The sequence below is a fragment of the Uncinocarpus reesii genome, genomic scaffold, assembly GCF_000003515.1.
Source record: "Uncinocarpus reesii 1704 scaffold_1 genomic scaffold, whole genome shotgun sequence".
Lineage (NCBI taxonomy): Eukaryota > Fungi > Ascomycota > Eurotiomycetes > Onygenales > Onygenaceae > Uncinocarpus > Uncinocarpus reesii.
Window position 1 is genome coordinate 7,493,441 of NW_003052500.1, and position 15,963 is coordinate 7,509,403.

At 51.4% G+C, this 15,963-nt stretch overlaps 6 protein-coding genes across 6 annotated transcripts; 3 read left to right on the forward strand and 3 right to left on the reverse strand.

The window, feature by feature from the left end:
- Positions 1 to 86: 86 nt before the first annotated feature.
- UREG_02814 (protein kinase dsk1) lies at positions 87 to 2,080 on the reverse strand (the record flags this gene model as incomplete). The annotated part of the gene is made up of 4 exons (XM_002543252.1): positions 87 to 524; positions 585 to 825; positions 875 to 968; positions 1,030 to 2,080. The coding sequence occupies 4 exons, from the start codon at positions 2,078 to 2,080 to the stop codon at positions 87 to 89; spliced, it is 1,824 nt and encodes a 607-aa protein (XP_002543298.1).
- A 796-nt stretch (positions 2,081 to 2,876) lies between these two features.
- On the forward strand, positions 2,877 to 5,248 carry UREG_02815 (uncharacterized protein; the record flags this gene model as incomplete). The annotated part of the gene is made up of 2 exons (XM_002543253.1): positions 2,877 to 3,870; positions 4,197 to 5,248. 2 exons carry the CDS (start codon positions 2,877 to 2,879, stop codon positions 5,246 to 5,248), a joined length of 2,046 nt encoding a protein of 681 aa, XP_002543299.1.
- A 1,184-nt stretch (positions 5,249 to 6,432) lies between these two features.
- Positions 6,433 to 7,437, forward strand: UREG_02816 (uncharacterized protein; the record flags this gene model as incomplete). The annotated part of the gene is made up of 2 exons (XM_002543254.1): positions 6,433 to 6,736; positions 6,938 to 7,437. The coding sequence occupies 2 exons, from the start codon at positions 6,433 to 6,435 to the stop codon at positions 7,435 to 7,437; spliced, it is 804 nt and encodes a 267-aa protein (XP_002543300.1).
- Positions 7,438 to 8,479: 1,042 nt separating this feature from the next.
- On the reverse strand, positions 8,480 to 8,843 carry UREG_02817 (uncharacterized protein; the record flags this gene model as incomplete). Its single annotated transcript, XM_002543255.1, has 2 exons — positions 8,480 to 8,669; positions 8,731 to 8,843. 2 exons carry the CDS (start codon positions 8,841 to 8,843, stop codon positions 8,480 to 8,482), a joined length of 303 nt encoding a protein of 100 aa, XP_002543301.1.
- A 3,101-nt stretch (positions 8,844 to 11,944) lies between these two features.
- Positions 11,945 to 12,676, forward strand: UREG_02818 (uncharacterized protein; the record flags this gene model as incomplete). Its single annotated transcript, XM_002543256.1, has 1 exon — positions 11,945 to 12,676. One exon carries the CDS (start codon positions 11,945 to 11,947, stop codon positions 12,674 to 12,676), a length of 732 nt encoding a protein of 243 aa, XP_002543302.1.
- A 1,807-nt stretch (positions 12,677 to 14,483) lies between these two features.
- Positions 14,484 to 15,590, reverse strand: UREG_02819 (uncharacterized protein; the record flags this gene model as incomplete). The annotated part of the gene is made up of 2 exons (XM_002543257.1): positions 14,484 to 15,410; positions 15,558 to 15,590. 2 exons carry the CDS (start codon positions 15,588 to 15,590, stop codon positions 14,484 to 14,486), a joined length of 960 nt encoding a protein of 319 aa, XP_002543303.1.
- Positions 15,591 to 15,963: the final 373 nt, after the last annotated feature.

Consider the following 15,963-nt stretch of genomic DNA (forward strand, 5'->3'; position numbering starts at 1 on the left):
AAACAGGTGGGAAAGATGAGCCAAGGTTAAGACATCCAGTAGTTACTTGCAACCAAAAGCGAAAGAGATCATTGAATGGACTTGATCTATCTTTTCTTGACTTCTGATGCCCAACCAGAGATGCCTTCACCTCTACTTCCAACAGGAACGCTCAAATGTATATGATCCATTCCCTTCGTACCCTTGAGATAAGGGTGGTTTGCCATGCCACCAGCATTTGCCCTTCTCTCAGGTATGAGCTCCAACATTGGCGTGAGAAAATCCGAAATGGCTTTGCTTTCTTCGGTGCTGAAGTGATATTTCTCGCGAAGCACATCCGGTAAAGCCCAATGGCGGAGACGGTGGATGTGGCGCAGTTCCCCTTTACGGTTGAAAATTTCTTGACTCCATTTGCCGGATACACACATGGATCGGGGAAAGGGGCCTAAGAGCTCGATTATTTGTGCAATGTGGTCGTCATCTTTTCCGTATTTGGTGCCGGACTGGGGGTCAAAGAGGTAGTCCCCTGTGACGAGTTCGAAAACCTAGATCACGGCATTAGGCTCAATCTTGTAAAAGCAATTCGAATGATGGATCATCTTTACCATTGCTGCCATACTCCATACATCTGTGCTGGCACCCCATTTTGCACCAAGGATAACTTCTGGCGACCGGTATTGCCGGGTCTGAATGTCATTCGTGAAATGGTGCCCGACCCAGCAGGCATTTCCCAAGTCAGCAATTTTGACAGAAATTATCTCGACAGTTGGCTCATCTCCGGTCATCTGGTCCGGTGTTGCGGTTCTCTCTAGGTTTATACCAGACACCTCACGTTCCAGAATGTCACTAGGAAGGGTAAGCACAAGCAAAACGCAATAGACTGAGAAAGTCTTACGTTGTCTTCTCTCTTTGCTTTTGTTTCTCGTCTGCAAGCTTCTCCGCGTCTTTGATCCCGAGCAGATCCTTCATGGATAACCCCGATGGCGTCGCTATTTGAAGTAACGTAAGCTGGAATACCTAGGAAATCTTTGGCCGGCCGGATAACCTTACCTGGCGAGTCATATAACACCTGGTGTAGGCTACTATGAGAGCTTTGGGTGGGGGTATAGGACTTGAATGGATCTACATTGTTGAAGCTTGTGTTAAGCGGGCTCGGGAGGGGTTGACTGCCGGTAATGAGGGTGCGTCTCCTCCTGCGGCCATTTCGGTGGTCTTCTTTCTCGTTTTTCATTTCTTCTTCCTTGACGTGGGCTTTGACGATTTGCTCGACATCTCCAATCTCAATCAGTACATTTTCCGGTTTTAGGTCTGTGTGGATGATGCCACATTCACGATGGAGGTAGTCCAAGCCCAAAAGGACTTGTTTTGTGATTTGCTTGACGAGAGGCATAGGGATTCCGCGATGATTCCATCGCTTGATCAAACCTAGCAAGTTTTCACCAAGCACTTCAAACACCATGCATACATGGACACCGTTTGGCCCTTTGTGTTCAAATGAATCGAGAAGGCTGACAACATGTTTGCGACCGGGGTGATCGGGTTTTGCATCGACAATTCGTTTTAAGAGTTTGATCTCATCTATAGCGGTTTCTGTATAATGCGCGGCGGAGCGTACGACCTTTAGAGCAACGTGCTTGCCAGTCGTTGTATCTCGCGATAACCAAACAGTGGAAAAATGGCCCCAACCGAGCTTTCTAATGACGACATAACGACCGTTGTTATAGGTTTCTCCGACTCGGACGGGATGATAGCCGCCTTTGCAATAGTCTTCAGAGTCTTCTTCGTCTGCTGCAGTCTCGGCGAGGTCTTCGGTGGAGGAGGAGGAAGGGGATCGCGAAAGGGGAGAGGTATAGGAGGTGGATATAGGGTGCTGTGAGGACGAGAGACTGCCAAAGGAATCAGTTGATACCCAAAGGTGGCGCGCTGACGAGTGACGATTATCGGCTCTAGAGGGAGGGTTGTATGCCCCGCTGGAGGAAGAGAAAAGGCCTCCTGCGCAGGAAGGACAGACATAATCTCTAGAAGAAGCAATGCCGCGGGTCTTTGGAATATAATGGCGGCGTTTCCGGGGATGACCACTTTTCAGAATAGAGAAATACATGGCGACGGTAGAATCAGGGAGGAATTGGGCATGGGAGAAGAGCGAGACAGAGAAAGGGAGATAGAGAGAAAGACAAAAAGGCAAGTCTTACCCAGACTGTGCAGCCATGTTATTTGCAGTAGCCGCGGAGGACGGGCTGGCAGCGGACGGCGGGTCGTTGGTGACGATGGGTTTCAAATCAGCCTTCCTCCTCTTCTTCCCAGGGTTACCGTTGGCGCTGGAGCTGAGGGAGGCCATGTGTTGCGAAGTGGCGGCTATGTCATCGCCATCCATACCCTTGAGGCACAGGCTGTTTCGAATGGAGCGCAGGCGGCAGACAAGCAGTGGTGGACGACGGGCGTTGGGAGTGGGAGGTGGTGGACGAGCCCCGCCAGGGTGGTGATGGGATGGTCTTCAAGGAGCTGTGCAGACCAACTCAATCGCCGCAAGCTGGGGATTTGGCGAGCAGGTGAAACAGAGCGGGCGGCTAGCAGCCCCGACTTAAGACGGGCGCCGACAAGAACGAACAATGCAGGCGATTTCTATAAATAAACAACAAAACAACGAGCCAGGCATCAAAGGAGGAGGAGAAAGACGCTCTCGTTGCTGCATCGCGGTTTGAGCGCCTTGTTTTCACAGGTGTTATGTAAGCGGTGCCAGCCAGCAAGACGGCGACGACGACACGCTGCAGGACGAGATGGCGAACGAGTGGGAATGGCCTGTTGGGCGCTTGACGAGGTCCAGAGACAGTCAGTCGTGCTGCATTCACCATCGTCTCGCCGTCCAACCCGGTTCATTGAGCTGACCGCCGCTGCACATGGCTCCCTTTGATCCGCCGTCGCTGGCTTCACGCTTCTTTGCCTCGCCGCTCCTCTTTATCGTGCGGCCCGTCTACGGTCTACTCTCTGCCCTGCGTCCGGATCCCTATACACGCTCGCCCTCGCAGCCCCCCATCCGTGTCGTCTGCATCTCCGACACCCACACGCTCCAGCTGCCCGAAGTGCCTGATGGCGACCTGCTGATCCACTCCGGCGACCTCTCCAACGCCGGGACCGTCGAAGAAATCCAAGCAGCAGTCAACTGGCTGAGAAGCCTGCCGCACAAGCACAAGGTGGTCGTTGCTGGGAATCATGACAGCTGGTTCGATCCAGAGGCCAGGACACTCGTCCCGCACTCTGGCGGCGAGGAAGCAATAGAGTGGGGAGACATCCATTATCTCCAGAACTCTTCAGTCATCCTGTCCTTCCATCCTGGATCCGCGTCGTCTACAAGGACACTTAAAGTCCATGGGGCGCCCCAGATCCCTCAACTCGACCCCGCCTCCCCGTCTATCCACGCCTTCCAATATCCGCCTTCGACAAGAGGTGACCCATGGCCCTCGCCCATCCCGCTGGACACCGATATTCTGGTCTCCCACAGCCCCCCACAGCATCACAGCGACAACTTCCCATACTCAGTCGGCTGTCAGTTCTTGTTGGAGGCGGCCTGGCGTATTAGACCAATGCTCTATGTGTTTGGCCATGTCCACGTAGGTCGAAACGTCGAGAGGGCATACTATGACGAAGCACAGAGAGCCTTGGAAATAATGGCAGAGCGTCGCCGTGAAGCCGGCTTACTCTGGAACCGTGGAAACAGATCGTGGATCTGGTGGCTCTTCCGTGGAGGTCTGTGGGCAGATATGTTTGGCATCTTCTGGGCCTGGAAAGACACTTTCTGGGTCTTTTGGGGCACTGGAAAGGCCATCCTCTGGACGCGGGTCTGGGGTGGGCAGAGATGTCTAGGCAGGGAGGGCTGGATGGTTAACGCTGCATGTATGGATGGCTGGGGGAGCGGAAAGCTCACGGGTAACGCATCTGTGGTGGATTTATAGCGGGAAGTTCCCACGTTCACTAAGCCGACCTTTCTCACCTCTACAACCATGTCTCCCCAGAACAACAAAATCAGCATCTTTTCGTCTTAAAACCAGGAAAAGTCAGCTTGCACTAAACACTTACCAACAACTGAGTGACTATCAGGTGCTTACTCTCATGCTCGACACTCATTGAGCCACTGGAAGAATATACTACCCGCAAGCCCTTCGCTTCTCTGACAAGCCTGGCCTGCTTTTCTTCACATTATTCTTGACTATCCTATTCAGGTCAAAATTTGTTTACCGTTACTTTTGTACTCACGCTCATTGCCCCATTTGAAATATCTACCTCTTTTCAATTGCGTGCTTGGTTTCTGAGAAAAACCATTTGGAAAAAGGGCAGAACTACGAAGCTGGTTCACTTACTCGCCATGGCCAACCGAATCAACCGAGCAACGCGACTTCCAAGATTCCTTGTGAGCAATGCGGTTACCGACCGGGAGGGCCCAGACTGGATGGATGGCATTGCGACTCTCGACTTCGATTCCTTCCCCCTTTTCCAGCATGTCATACCTGAGCCGCTCTTAGCCTCAACTAATCTGCCTCCGTTTTATCGCTTATTGTGTGATGAACAAGTCCATGCCCTTTCATCGTGGGCGTCAAAGGGAAACATGTCGAAAGAATTAATGGGATTGTATTGGCCGGGAGATTTCAACGGTGACGGCAAAGTGAAAAGAAATCGACGTCCCTGGAAACAAGGCGAAAATAAGAGCCTAGCCGCAAGACCAATGTACTGGACATATCAAAGCTGCGGAAGGCCAATGGCAGATATGCAATACTTGTCATCTAATGAATATACTGTGAATGAGAATAAGAAGAGAAAGCTGGATGAACCCAATGGGAAAAAGCCTTCAAAGCTCGTGTTGCTTCGGGATGAAAAAGATAGTGAAAAGGTGGTTGAACTCCAATATGAAATTGACCAGCTACAAGCCGCCCTCAAGCGTTCCCAGGCCAAAGAGCAAGGGTTACTCTCCCAGATGGAGCAGGTCGAGACTGCAATGTCAGTGCGATCTGAACTTGTTACAAATGCGATAATCAACTACCATTTGTCCCTAAGCAATCTTCAAATTCTCTCCCCAGCAATCGCGTCTCTTGTGGATGAAACTGTCTCTCAAGATGATATCTCTGAAGCCGCTGGGGGCCATGCAACACTTGACCATCGTGTTCGAGTGATTAAGGAAGTGGCAAACCGGCTTAAGATACCAATCAACGTTCTTCTTGGAGATATGGAGGCAGAGGTGGAAAATAGCCCCTCGTCTTGCCCTCGCCGTCAAGGTTGATTGGTAGGGTGGCTTAGGGAGCTCATTGACATGCGGGTTCTGGACAGCGTTGTGGTGTTGCTGGAATGGGTGGGCAGGCGCAATCTGCTTAACAGGGGGTCGTCCAGCACTTTTCCTACTTTTTATTCTACGGTTCTACGGCTGGATATGGCTGAGTTGGGGATGTTATGTTGCTAATATGGCGGAAGATGCCAGGGGTCACATCCTTCTTCTCGGACCCTAGGCTCACATACGTTTTAAACCCAAATCCTTACAATCCAGTGATGATAATTCCGAAAGATGTTAAATAATGACTAATTTGAGGATAATCACTTTGAAATAAAGACCCCAAAGGACCAGCCTCCTGTAGCCATGCTAACCGTCCTTCAGCGGCGATAAGATATTGGGACTGGAGGGATAAGCAGAGCTCAATATGCCCGCATTGCTTTCTCATCCATACCTGATATATCAAAGCTATATCCCTCAGGCTCGCAGGAATGGTTCACTATCTCCTCTACCTACAATCCATATCATGCCAAGTAGCAAGAGAGGTAACAACTCGAGCATCTCCCACAAATCTGTCATCTTAGCAACTCTGATTCACTTCTCTACTGGGCGTGTGCGGTTGGGTTCACTGCGCTCACAAACAATGATATTTCGCCCGCCTCCCTTGAAACATGAGGATGTCGTCCCCCACTCCTAATTGACTAACTAGTTAAGTGGTTTAACTACTCGACTCCGCACCAGCCATGCGGTCCGTCGGCACTACCCATTCTCATTCCTTCTCCCGGCTTCCATTTGGACCACAGTGGCGGTATGGGTCTTTGTCAAGGGGGCTTGTTCGCCCCCCAATTAGGCCAACTTCGAAGTTTTGAACGAGTTGGGATGATATACTGGTTTAATTCCCGGATCCCATCCAATAAATACGAAGTACACAACAAATCACCAGACGTTGCGGGATGCCGGCTTTTGCCCTCGGCATCCGGGGTAAAAAGCCCGGGCCGAGCTGGTCATTCACTACTTAATCTTGCTGGATTTCTATATTACTGGGAAAAGAAGAGCAAGCCTGAAGGTTGATGTGGGAACAAAGCGGCAAAACCATTTATCGCAAAAGAGATAACATACCCAGAATCCCTAATATCAAGCACCGAGCAAAAGTGGAAAAAAGAAATAGAAAAGCAGAGCAAAACTTGACCAGGAAAACAATGGCCCCATCAGTTGTGGAAGCGCTAGCCCCAGCTGTGGTTCCTCAGAAGGAGACCCACGCGGACGACGATCGGGGTGCCGAACGCAGTGAAGTAATCGAACAGGTTCAGATGAACAATCGGACCGTCAGCGGTCAGGAACTGCATATCAGAAGCTATCCAAAATTCGACACTCTCGAAGAGGAACGTCTATATCGCAAGCAGCATCTCGCAGCTGCCTTTCGAGTCTTTGCTGATCGCGGATTCGACGAGGGTGTGGCAGGACATATCTCGGTGAGAGATCCGATTCTGACAGATCATTTTTGTATGTTTTGCTACCCTCCCCCGCAACCCAGCCAGTTCATGGGACGGGCTTCTTGCTTGTAGAAAAGCATGTAATAACATGGTGCCTGAGAAGGGTTGAATCCTCTTTCGCAGCATTTCTCACAGATATGTGTCTCCGACCTTATCCTGGTCAATGAAGCAGGGCAGGTCGTCATTGGGAACGAGCCCATTAACGCAGCAGCATTCGCCATCCACTCGGAGATCCACAAGGCACGCCCAAACATCAACGCTGCATGCCACGCCCATAGCGTGCATGGAAAAGCGTTTTCGGTGTTTGGAAGGGAGTTGGACATGATGACGCAAGACGCTTTGCGATTTTACAAATCGCATGGTGTGTACAATAACTTTGGCGGCGTGGTACTTGATCGCGAGGAGGGAGTCAGAATCACAAAAGCCTTGGGCGACGGCAAAGCTGTAATTCTGCGAAACCACGGGCTGTTGACTGTCGGAGAAAGTGTGGACGAGGCGGCATTTTGGTTCATTAGTTTGGACAAGACGTGCCACGCGCAGTTACTCGCCGACGCCGCCGCGAATGGGTCAGGGTATAAGAAAATAATGATTGATGAGGAAGAGGCCGAGGTCACTGCAAAGCAGGTTGGTGGGCCAGATAAAGGATGGCTGGCTTTTCAAGGGTATTATGATGAGCAGGTTGCGAAGACAAACGGAGCATTTTTGAAGTAATCATTTTTGCGCAGGCAGGAATTATGTCGAAAGGACATCGCCCACGTTGTACCTGACATCACATCGTACATGAAATTTTCAAGACAGGAAGACAATCCAGCCTTCTGCAAGGCAAGTTGAACAGAAATATCAGTTGCGCAATTAGTGTCCTGGTCGTTTTCGAACCCATTCCGTATTGTCGTTGATGAATTAGGAGCAAGCCGCACAAGAGGTAGGACCAGGCTATATTGCTAGAAGTCGACGTATTGAGTAAGAGAAACGCGTGTCTAATTAAGTCAGCCAATGGTTAATATATTAATAAAATCATCTCTCAGCTCCGGGCGCCACCATCCGGCCAAGCCCCAGAATATAGGGATAGAAATTCAAATGAACAGCAGCACGTTATATATGGCACCGAAGAAAGACCAAGTCGTAGCAGCCCCCATGGCAACGAATAAGAGATAGAACGGTCGTTAACATTCAAAGGTCGCCTAGCTCAGCAAGCCTATGGCGTCGAGGCTGGTCCGACTTGACATCACGCAATTTTGTGCTATCGGGCGTAGACGACCGTCTAGAGCTTGCCGGGCGTCCTTTTGGGTGATAGCTGGTTTTAGGAGGTGGCGGTGCGAGAGGGAATTCGTACGGCTGTTGTGGGAGCGCAGTCGCTTCATCTTCCCCTGCCCCTGCCCCGTCAGGGATATCAATGCGGAAAGTATTTTGAGTAACGTCGGGACTAGGCGCTCGATCAGAATTCTTGAAAAGGAGCTTAGCGAGCTGCTGTCTCTGTAGCTCGCCATCATCGAGACGATCGTCTCCACAGCGTCTTCTTTTCCGCCCCAGTCTCCCAGAGGCCAGAAACTCATCCCGCCAGTGATATATAACAGCTATTCCACATCCAATTGTGAAGATGGAGCATATTGCAATGCCAACTATGGCCAAACTATCCAGAGCTAGGCGTCGAAGCATGATATTCAACACAAGGTTGAATAGCCCGGTGATACTAGATCCAAAATATGCTCTAAGGGGGACAAAGTTAATTACTGAGGAGAGATAAAGCAAGCATCTAGGGAGGAGAAACGGCATACAAGAAAATTGAATCCACGAGCTCGTAAGCCTTCCTCCACTTGACGCAGTATACGACACAATTGACGGATGCGACGACAACCAAAGCGAGAGCTATAGCAATCAACGCTTGTCTATTTCCTCGTAATTTCGAAGACTCGTGCTCCATTGCAACCGGGAGCATCAGAAACCTGGGAATCCGACAATCTGTCAGCAACAATGGCTTATCGACGCTGGCCTGTGGCGACCTACCCTGCCAAAAGGAGCCATGCCGAACCGCTTGCGAAGAGCTTCCAATACCATGGTAGCTGATCATTGAATATCCCAATGCTGCGTGTAAGTTCTGAGTAGCGATGGGGACCCATCTTGGTTTGGCGTCACTACATTGGCATCTGAAAGACACGAGAGAACAGCACGGCAGAGCCTCCGGGGATATGTGGGATAGGAACTGCGAAGCGGGGCGAACGAGCGACTCTTTGAGTAAGTAATTCGAGCGAATTGGGTAGAGTGAAGACTGGATAAATGCCAGCGTCAAACGAAAGACTGGACGAGGGAAAACAGGCAGCCGGTTGTGGTCAACGTGGCCGAGGAGGAAAGCCGTTCGAGCCTTGCAGATGTCGTGAACGTGAAAGCAACCGGAGGGCTTGAGACTTGCGCTGTCTTAGTCATGGGCGTACGTTGCAGATGTCGCCGTCGCTTCTTGTCCCTCGACAGGGTTGTTGTCGAGAACGAGCTCTGGCCGTCAGGGTTGCAGCATCCGTCTTGTGTGGCGTAGGTCCGCGGGTTCACAGCAATAATAGCCGTCTGCTATTCTGGGCATCCCAAGCAGACAAGTGGATAGGCGAAGGACGACGTAACAATGAGACCTGGACAGGCCTTTTCTGCGAGCATCCCCAGCCAGGGCACCTCGGGCTATTTCGAGAGGCTGGGATGCGGCGGCTAGTCCTGCAACACCATAGGCCAAGAGCAGAGTGCAGGTTTCACTCTCCAGGACCTGGCATCTGCTGCTGGACGCCATGCTGGATTGGCGCTGTGGCTGGAGGAGCGCATATTGAGGAGGATGGATATCGTCAACAGAGTCGAATGGGCTGAATTCCCGAGTCCTCCGTCCCTTGTTGGTAGCTAGTTATTAGTTCGCCTTCGCGGACCACACATAAGGCTGACGAACTGTTAGCCTGACAGCAACTTCTAGCGAGACATCAGCTTCTCCATTGCTGATAACTATGCACTGGCTGAGACAAGTCACCAACGCAGGTGTCTCTCAACTTGCAATGAAACAACCATTCAACTACAATCACCAATCACTCACGCTCTCAGCAGTTTGTTTTGACGCCCTGACGCGATGCCACAGATTCTGCGCGCTTTGAAACTCGTTAGCATCCATCCGAGATACCCAGAGCGTTTCAACAGCCAAATCCAACCACAGGTTTGGGATCAAGGGGCGAAATGAACCTGCAGCCTGGCTGTCCAACCCGGTAACTAGAAGCACAAATGCTTCCTGTTGGAATTGTTCGTTCCATGAAATGCAGCCCAAAGAGCTGCCCTGCAGGCAAGCTGGGAGAAATCCTACATTTTCTATTTACGCTCTAGCCCTTCAATCATGGCTGATGCTCTTTTGCCTTTTCTTTCGCATGGAGGAAGGCTTTACATATATGCTGTTTCGCGCTGGTTCGCAATACGTGCTCAGCAAACAAGCTGCCCTTGCATCCAAATTGGCTTAGGGATTTTCCGGCTTGTCCTTTGACTTCTGTTGGGTAGTGCTATGCCTGCTCATGCCTTCATCCAGAATTTACTACCATTTTGTTTACTGGCTGAGAAAATCGGGCCGAGGACTCTCACTTTTGGATAGAATGCTTTCGGAGCAATTCTCTGCACGCCTTGTTAGGCATGGCCACGTGCAAGTCTAAGGCGATATCAATTCGCTGCCGAAGAATGTGCACCGCCAGTATCGAAGAAAAACAAGCTTGGGCCTATATGGAGAGTTACACCATGGTCCAAGTTCCACGAGATCCATCCACACAACAATTTTCCAGTTTTAACTTAACAGCATGACCCCCTTGGACTCGGGTGAAAGAGCCCGTAGGCTCTAAAACATATGTTGGACAGCCAGAACCGAATTACCAATTGCCAAAATGCCGCTCTCTCTTGCGTCACACAATCCGATTTAGGGCCAATCTGTGAGATGCTACTGGATTCCGCCCCGCGAGTAGCCACCATCCAGGCCTGTACTTTCATATGCAATAAGGGCACCATAACTCGGCATATATCAGCATAGGGACATGTTTGCCCCTGCTGTTCCGCCCTCCGCTACTCTTCGGGGCTGAACCCAAGTCTCCCCGGAGATCCGGAAAAAGCTGACTGAATATAAAACGCTTGATGGCGCTGCAATTCAGGAGCACATGTGCCTCTGTTAGCTGATAGCACTTTGGGCTGCGTATCTCCTTTTATTCGTATCATGGCGACAAATACCTCCGTCATTGAAATGAGCCCTCACTCACGGCCTTCAAGCAGAGAAAATCCCCAGGGGTTAGAAGCCCAAACCTCTTTCCACAATGGTACCGAAAAGTCAAATGTAGTTGACTGGGATGGACCAAACGATCCTGAAAACCCGATGAACTGGTCGTCTGCCCGGAAATGGATGACCATCACGATAGTCTCTATCGTTACGTTTCTGAAGTAGGTGGTGGACCACCTACACAGCTGAGCACTCGGGAGTAACGTCTTTTCACAGCGCCTTTGGATCCACAGTCTTTGCTCCCAGTGTACAAGGGGTGATGCACGAATTCAATTCACATAACGGAGCTCTATCGAGTTTTGTCGTCTCTGTCTTTGCGATAGGCTGGGCTATCGGTCCGCTTGTCTTGCCTCCGTTAAGCGAGCTGTATGGAAGGAATCCACTATATCACGCTTCCAACATATTCCTTACCATCTCGTCAATGGGATGTGCCCTGAGTACCAATCTCTCCATGCTTATCGCCTTTAGATTCTTTATGGGGTTGGCGGGCTGTCCTTCACTGTCCCTGAGTGGCGGATCTATAGCTGATCTTATTCCGCTGGAAAGGCGAGGGGTCGCTTTGAGCATATGGGGGATGGGGCCCTTAATGGTGCGTTCATTTTGGCGGTTGAATTGATTCGTTTAGAAAGTTGTGGGTTCTGTCAACTAACCGCCAGCGTAGGGGCCGGTCGTCGGTATGCATTCAAATCTAGCCAGCCAATTCCTTTCTGACACGCCGCGTTAGGACCGATTGTAGGCGGTTTCATGACCGATAGCACTGGATGGCGGTGGATATTCTGGATGATGACAATTGCGGTACGTTTGAGCATTCTAAAGACTGACGCGGTGTACGTTTATTAACATCGATAGAGCGGAACGCTTACCATTATCTCTTTGGCGTTGTTGCGTGAAACGTATGCGCCGACCATCCTAGCCCGCAAAGCCGCCCGTTTAAGGCAAGAAACAGAAAACATGGACCTGGTATCAAAATATGACACCGGTGAAAGTGCCAAATCTCTTTTCAAGATGGCAATCCTCCGTCCCTCCAAGTTACTTCTATTCTCCCCAATAGTCTTTCTCATGGCACTCATGATCACCATTTCGTATGGCTACAGCTATTTTCTCTTTACAACGTATACATTCGTCTTTGAGAAGCAATATGGCTTCAAGCCCTCCTCCGTTGGCCTTGCGTACATTGGGATCGGCATAGGTTACGTGGGCACACAGATCATTGCAGCGCTCTTCTCTGATCGATACGTCATCAGAATGAGAAAATCGAACCCGGACGGTCCTCCAAAGCCAGAATGGCGTCTCCCGCCACTTGCCCTGGGCGCCATAATCCTTCCCTTGGGATACTTGTTCTATGGCTGGACGGCGATGTATCGACTTCACTGGTCCATTCCGATCCTCGGCACAGCATTCATCGGAGCAGGAACTCTGTGCTACTTCTTCTCCATTATGGCGTATTTGATCGACGTCTATACGATTTACTCCGCAAGTGCTATTTCCGCGAATATCGTGCTCCGATCCATCGTCGCGGCGACGCTCCCCCTGGCGGGGACTAGGCTGTATGAAAATCTGGGGATAGGGTGGGGAACAAGTCTGCTAGCGTTTATCGCGTTAGCATTGGCCCCTGTCCCATTTGTATTGCTCAAATACGGGGAGAAAATCAGAACGCATCCTCGATTTCAAGTACATCTATGAATTGTGAATTGCTGAGATGGGTGGTTTCAACAAAGAAGGGGTGGCATTTTCATGGTCTATAGGAATAGCAGGAAAAGTGGTTTCTTTCATGTACATACTATGGCAGTGTAGATCTGACATGTGTTCGTAGAACAACTGGAGGCATATCGGTTGAACCGTATGCTTTCGAGAGCGTTCCTACGAGGCCATTTCAGGGTAGAAATGTCCAGTGATTGTGACCCTTTTGCAAGGCTGTAATTCGTCGACACTCTTCCCCTAGTGTTATGAACCGATAAATGTAATCAGGAAACGGAACTTGGATTGTGAGGAAGAGGGAGGTGGAAGAAGATGCGCAGTTTCAGGCCCAAAAGCATATTGAACAATTGGTGCTCGAGACGACGCCTCCAACTCCGTCTCAGGACAAAAGGCAGGGTTCCCCAAGACATTGGAAGATTGAAGGGTGAGCCTGGAGATGGTTGCGTCACGGGTTGAAAGAAACAGGCCCCGTTTCAAAGAATTGAAACATGAGCGGGCTGGTTCCGTGGTGTCACAAGCTCTCTTCTGCCCAACTGAGAAACTGGATTCTCGAATTATGGTTATCCGAGCGAGGAACATATCGTCGTTCCGGGTACTGGGGATTGATCCGGCGGGAAACCATTACAATGGGCCCCGGCAAGAAGTTCGGGGAAGCTCCAGTGGCGTGGAAAGGTGGTTGGCCAAGGGGAAGAGCATCATGGGTAACGAAAAAGGCAATCAATGGCTGCGCTTCTCGCGAATAGTACCTGAAGGTCGGAAAGGGTTCAACAGTTAGTTAGCTATCAAATCATTTCACCAACGGGCTCTGATAGCACCTGTAAAGCGGTTGTGCGGTGATGCTGACTGCTGAGGATGTCGTTGACTCGTTGCCCAAAATGAAGGTCACGTGCATCATCGCTAAGTTAGTTAACCGGATTTGGCCAAGACGACCTCGAACATCGTCTCTTTAACGATTGGCACAGATCTTCAGTCTTCCCCGGCCGATCAGACGACGATGGCTTCAACGACGGTGCTTGACATTCTCTGTTTCCTCGAGCGTCAACACCTGACGTGGCTCGCATTTTGACCCCAAGCGCGATCTTCGCTTCTCAGCGTCTGAATAGGCAATGGAAAGACCAACTCCATTGGACCATGTTTCATACCCGGGTTCAAGAAACAAGCCAATGGCAAACATCCAAGGATGAGATAGTCGCTTCTGTTTCAAGGCGTTTTTGAACCGCTCTACATCCTGGGTGGTGTTTCGGGCATCCTTCGAGAAAATACCAGAACGTATACCCCTAGAGTTGATCCTCATATCCCTTATGCCAATACGCTGTGGGCTGAGGGGAACCTCGTCGACTGGTTACGATGGCAAACAAGGGCAAGACTTCAGCTTCGGACACAAACTGAAGCTATTCAAGGTAGCTTTGGCGGAAGCAGACGTAAACGCACTGGGATGATTCGACTCCTTCAACACTCCCATGGATCTTTTGTCAATCTGGGGTAAATCTCGACCGCGTCCCTTTGAGCGCAGATCTACCATTTTAGAGTGATTCCTACACTCGGAGAACAACATATAAGGTAGCGTTTCCGCACTCTTCGAGTTCAGTTCTCAGGACACGTCTAAACCGAAAGCCACCCCAAACCACCAATCAAAGCAGCTACGACAATCTTCTCTTCCGATTACGTTTATGTTTCTTTTCCTCCGTTGATCGGTTAATTTTTCTGATCATGCGTTTCCAACTCGTTGTCATGGGCCTGCTGGCGCTCGGGGCCATTTCAGCGCCTACAAGACCCAACTCTCGAGATTACTCTATAGCCAAAAGAGTGGCCCAGGGCACTCCTCCTCCAGACTGCCCTCCTGGTGGCCCCGATTGTCCTCCTCCGGGTCCACCAGATGGCCCTCCAGACGGTCCTCCAGATTGTCCCGACTGTCCACCCCCCGGTCCGCCAGACGGTCCACCAGATGGCCCTCCAGACGGTCCTCCAGATTGTCCCGACTGTCCACCCCCCGGTCCGCCAGACGGTCCACCAGATGGCCCTCCAGACGGTCCGCCAGACGGTCCTCCAGACGGTCCTCCAGATGGTCCACCCGACGGCCCTCCCGGCTGCCCTCCATGCGGTCCCCCTGATGGTCCAGGCGGTCCTCCCGGCGGTCCAGGTGGTCCAGGTGGTCCTCCCGGTGGCCCTGGTGGCCCTGGTGGCCCCGGCTTCCCTCCAGGCGGTCCTGGCGGTCCTGGCGGTCCTCCCGGTGGCCCTGGCTTCCCTCCAGGCGGTCCAGGAGGTCCAGGTGGCCCACGTGGTCCTCCCGGTGGCCCTGGTGGCCCTGGCTTCCCTCCAGGCGGTCCGGGCGGTCCTGGCGGTCCTCCCGGTGGTCCCGGTGGTCCTGGTGGTCCTGGTGTCCCTGCCAGGAGGTCCAGGCGGTCCAGGCGGTCCAGGTGGTCCTGGTGCCCCTGCTTCCCTCCAGGCGGCCCAGGTGGTCCAGGTGGTCCTCCCGGTGGTCCCGGTGGTCCCGGTGGCCCTGGCTTCCCTCCAGGCGGGCCCAGGTGGTCCAGGGTGGTCCAGGTGGTCCCGGTGGTCCTGGTGGCCCCGGCCTTCCCTCCAGCCGCCCCAGGTGGTCCAGGTGGTCCTCCCGGTGGCCCTGGTGGTCCTGGCTTCCCTCCAGGAGGTCCCGGCGGTCCAGGCGGTCCAGGTGGTCCTCCCGGTGGTCCTGGCGGCCCCGGCTCTCGCCGCCGCCTTCCTGTCAGGTCTTAGCTGTGTGCTAGTATGCAACCCATCTGCAAGCAGAGTGAGTAAATCAGCGCTCTTTGCCCAGGTCAATTTGGACGCTAATTTTGATTCTGCCAAGACTACCCAAAGCCGTGGCCGATATAAACCCAGTGCAGACTTTTCCCAGGTGTTCAGTTGGTTTCGACGACATCTTTATGTACAACATGAGATGTAGATGGAGCTATGCGGCCTTATATTACTGTTGTGGTATGATATATCTTGGCTAAAGCTTTTTCTTTGGAGTTTGGTTATTGGATTTCCATATTCTTTACACACATGTGGAAACTTGCTATAGGGGTGTTGCATGAAGCAGTAAGGATTGTGAAAATTTTGCTTAATTGTATATAAATACCTTCATCAGTTGCATTGATGAATCGTCATACAGTGCAAATATCTTTCCACCTTTTGAGCCGTCAAGCATTTGGAATCTGATCTCGTTCTATGCCAAGAACTATATCTACACGTGACTATGTCTTGGCAATGATGTCACTCGTCTCGTATTAGTAAGCTGAGCCCCGCGCGGG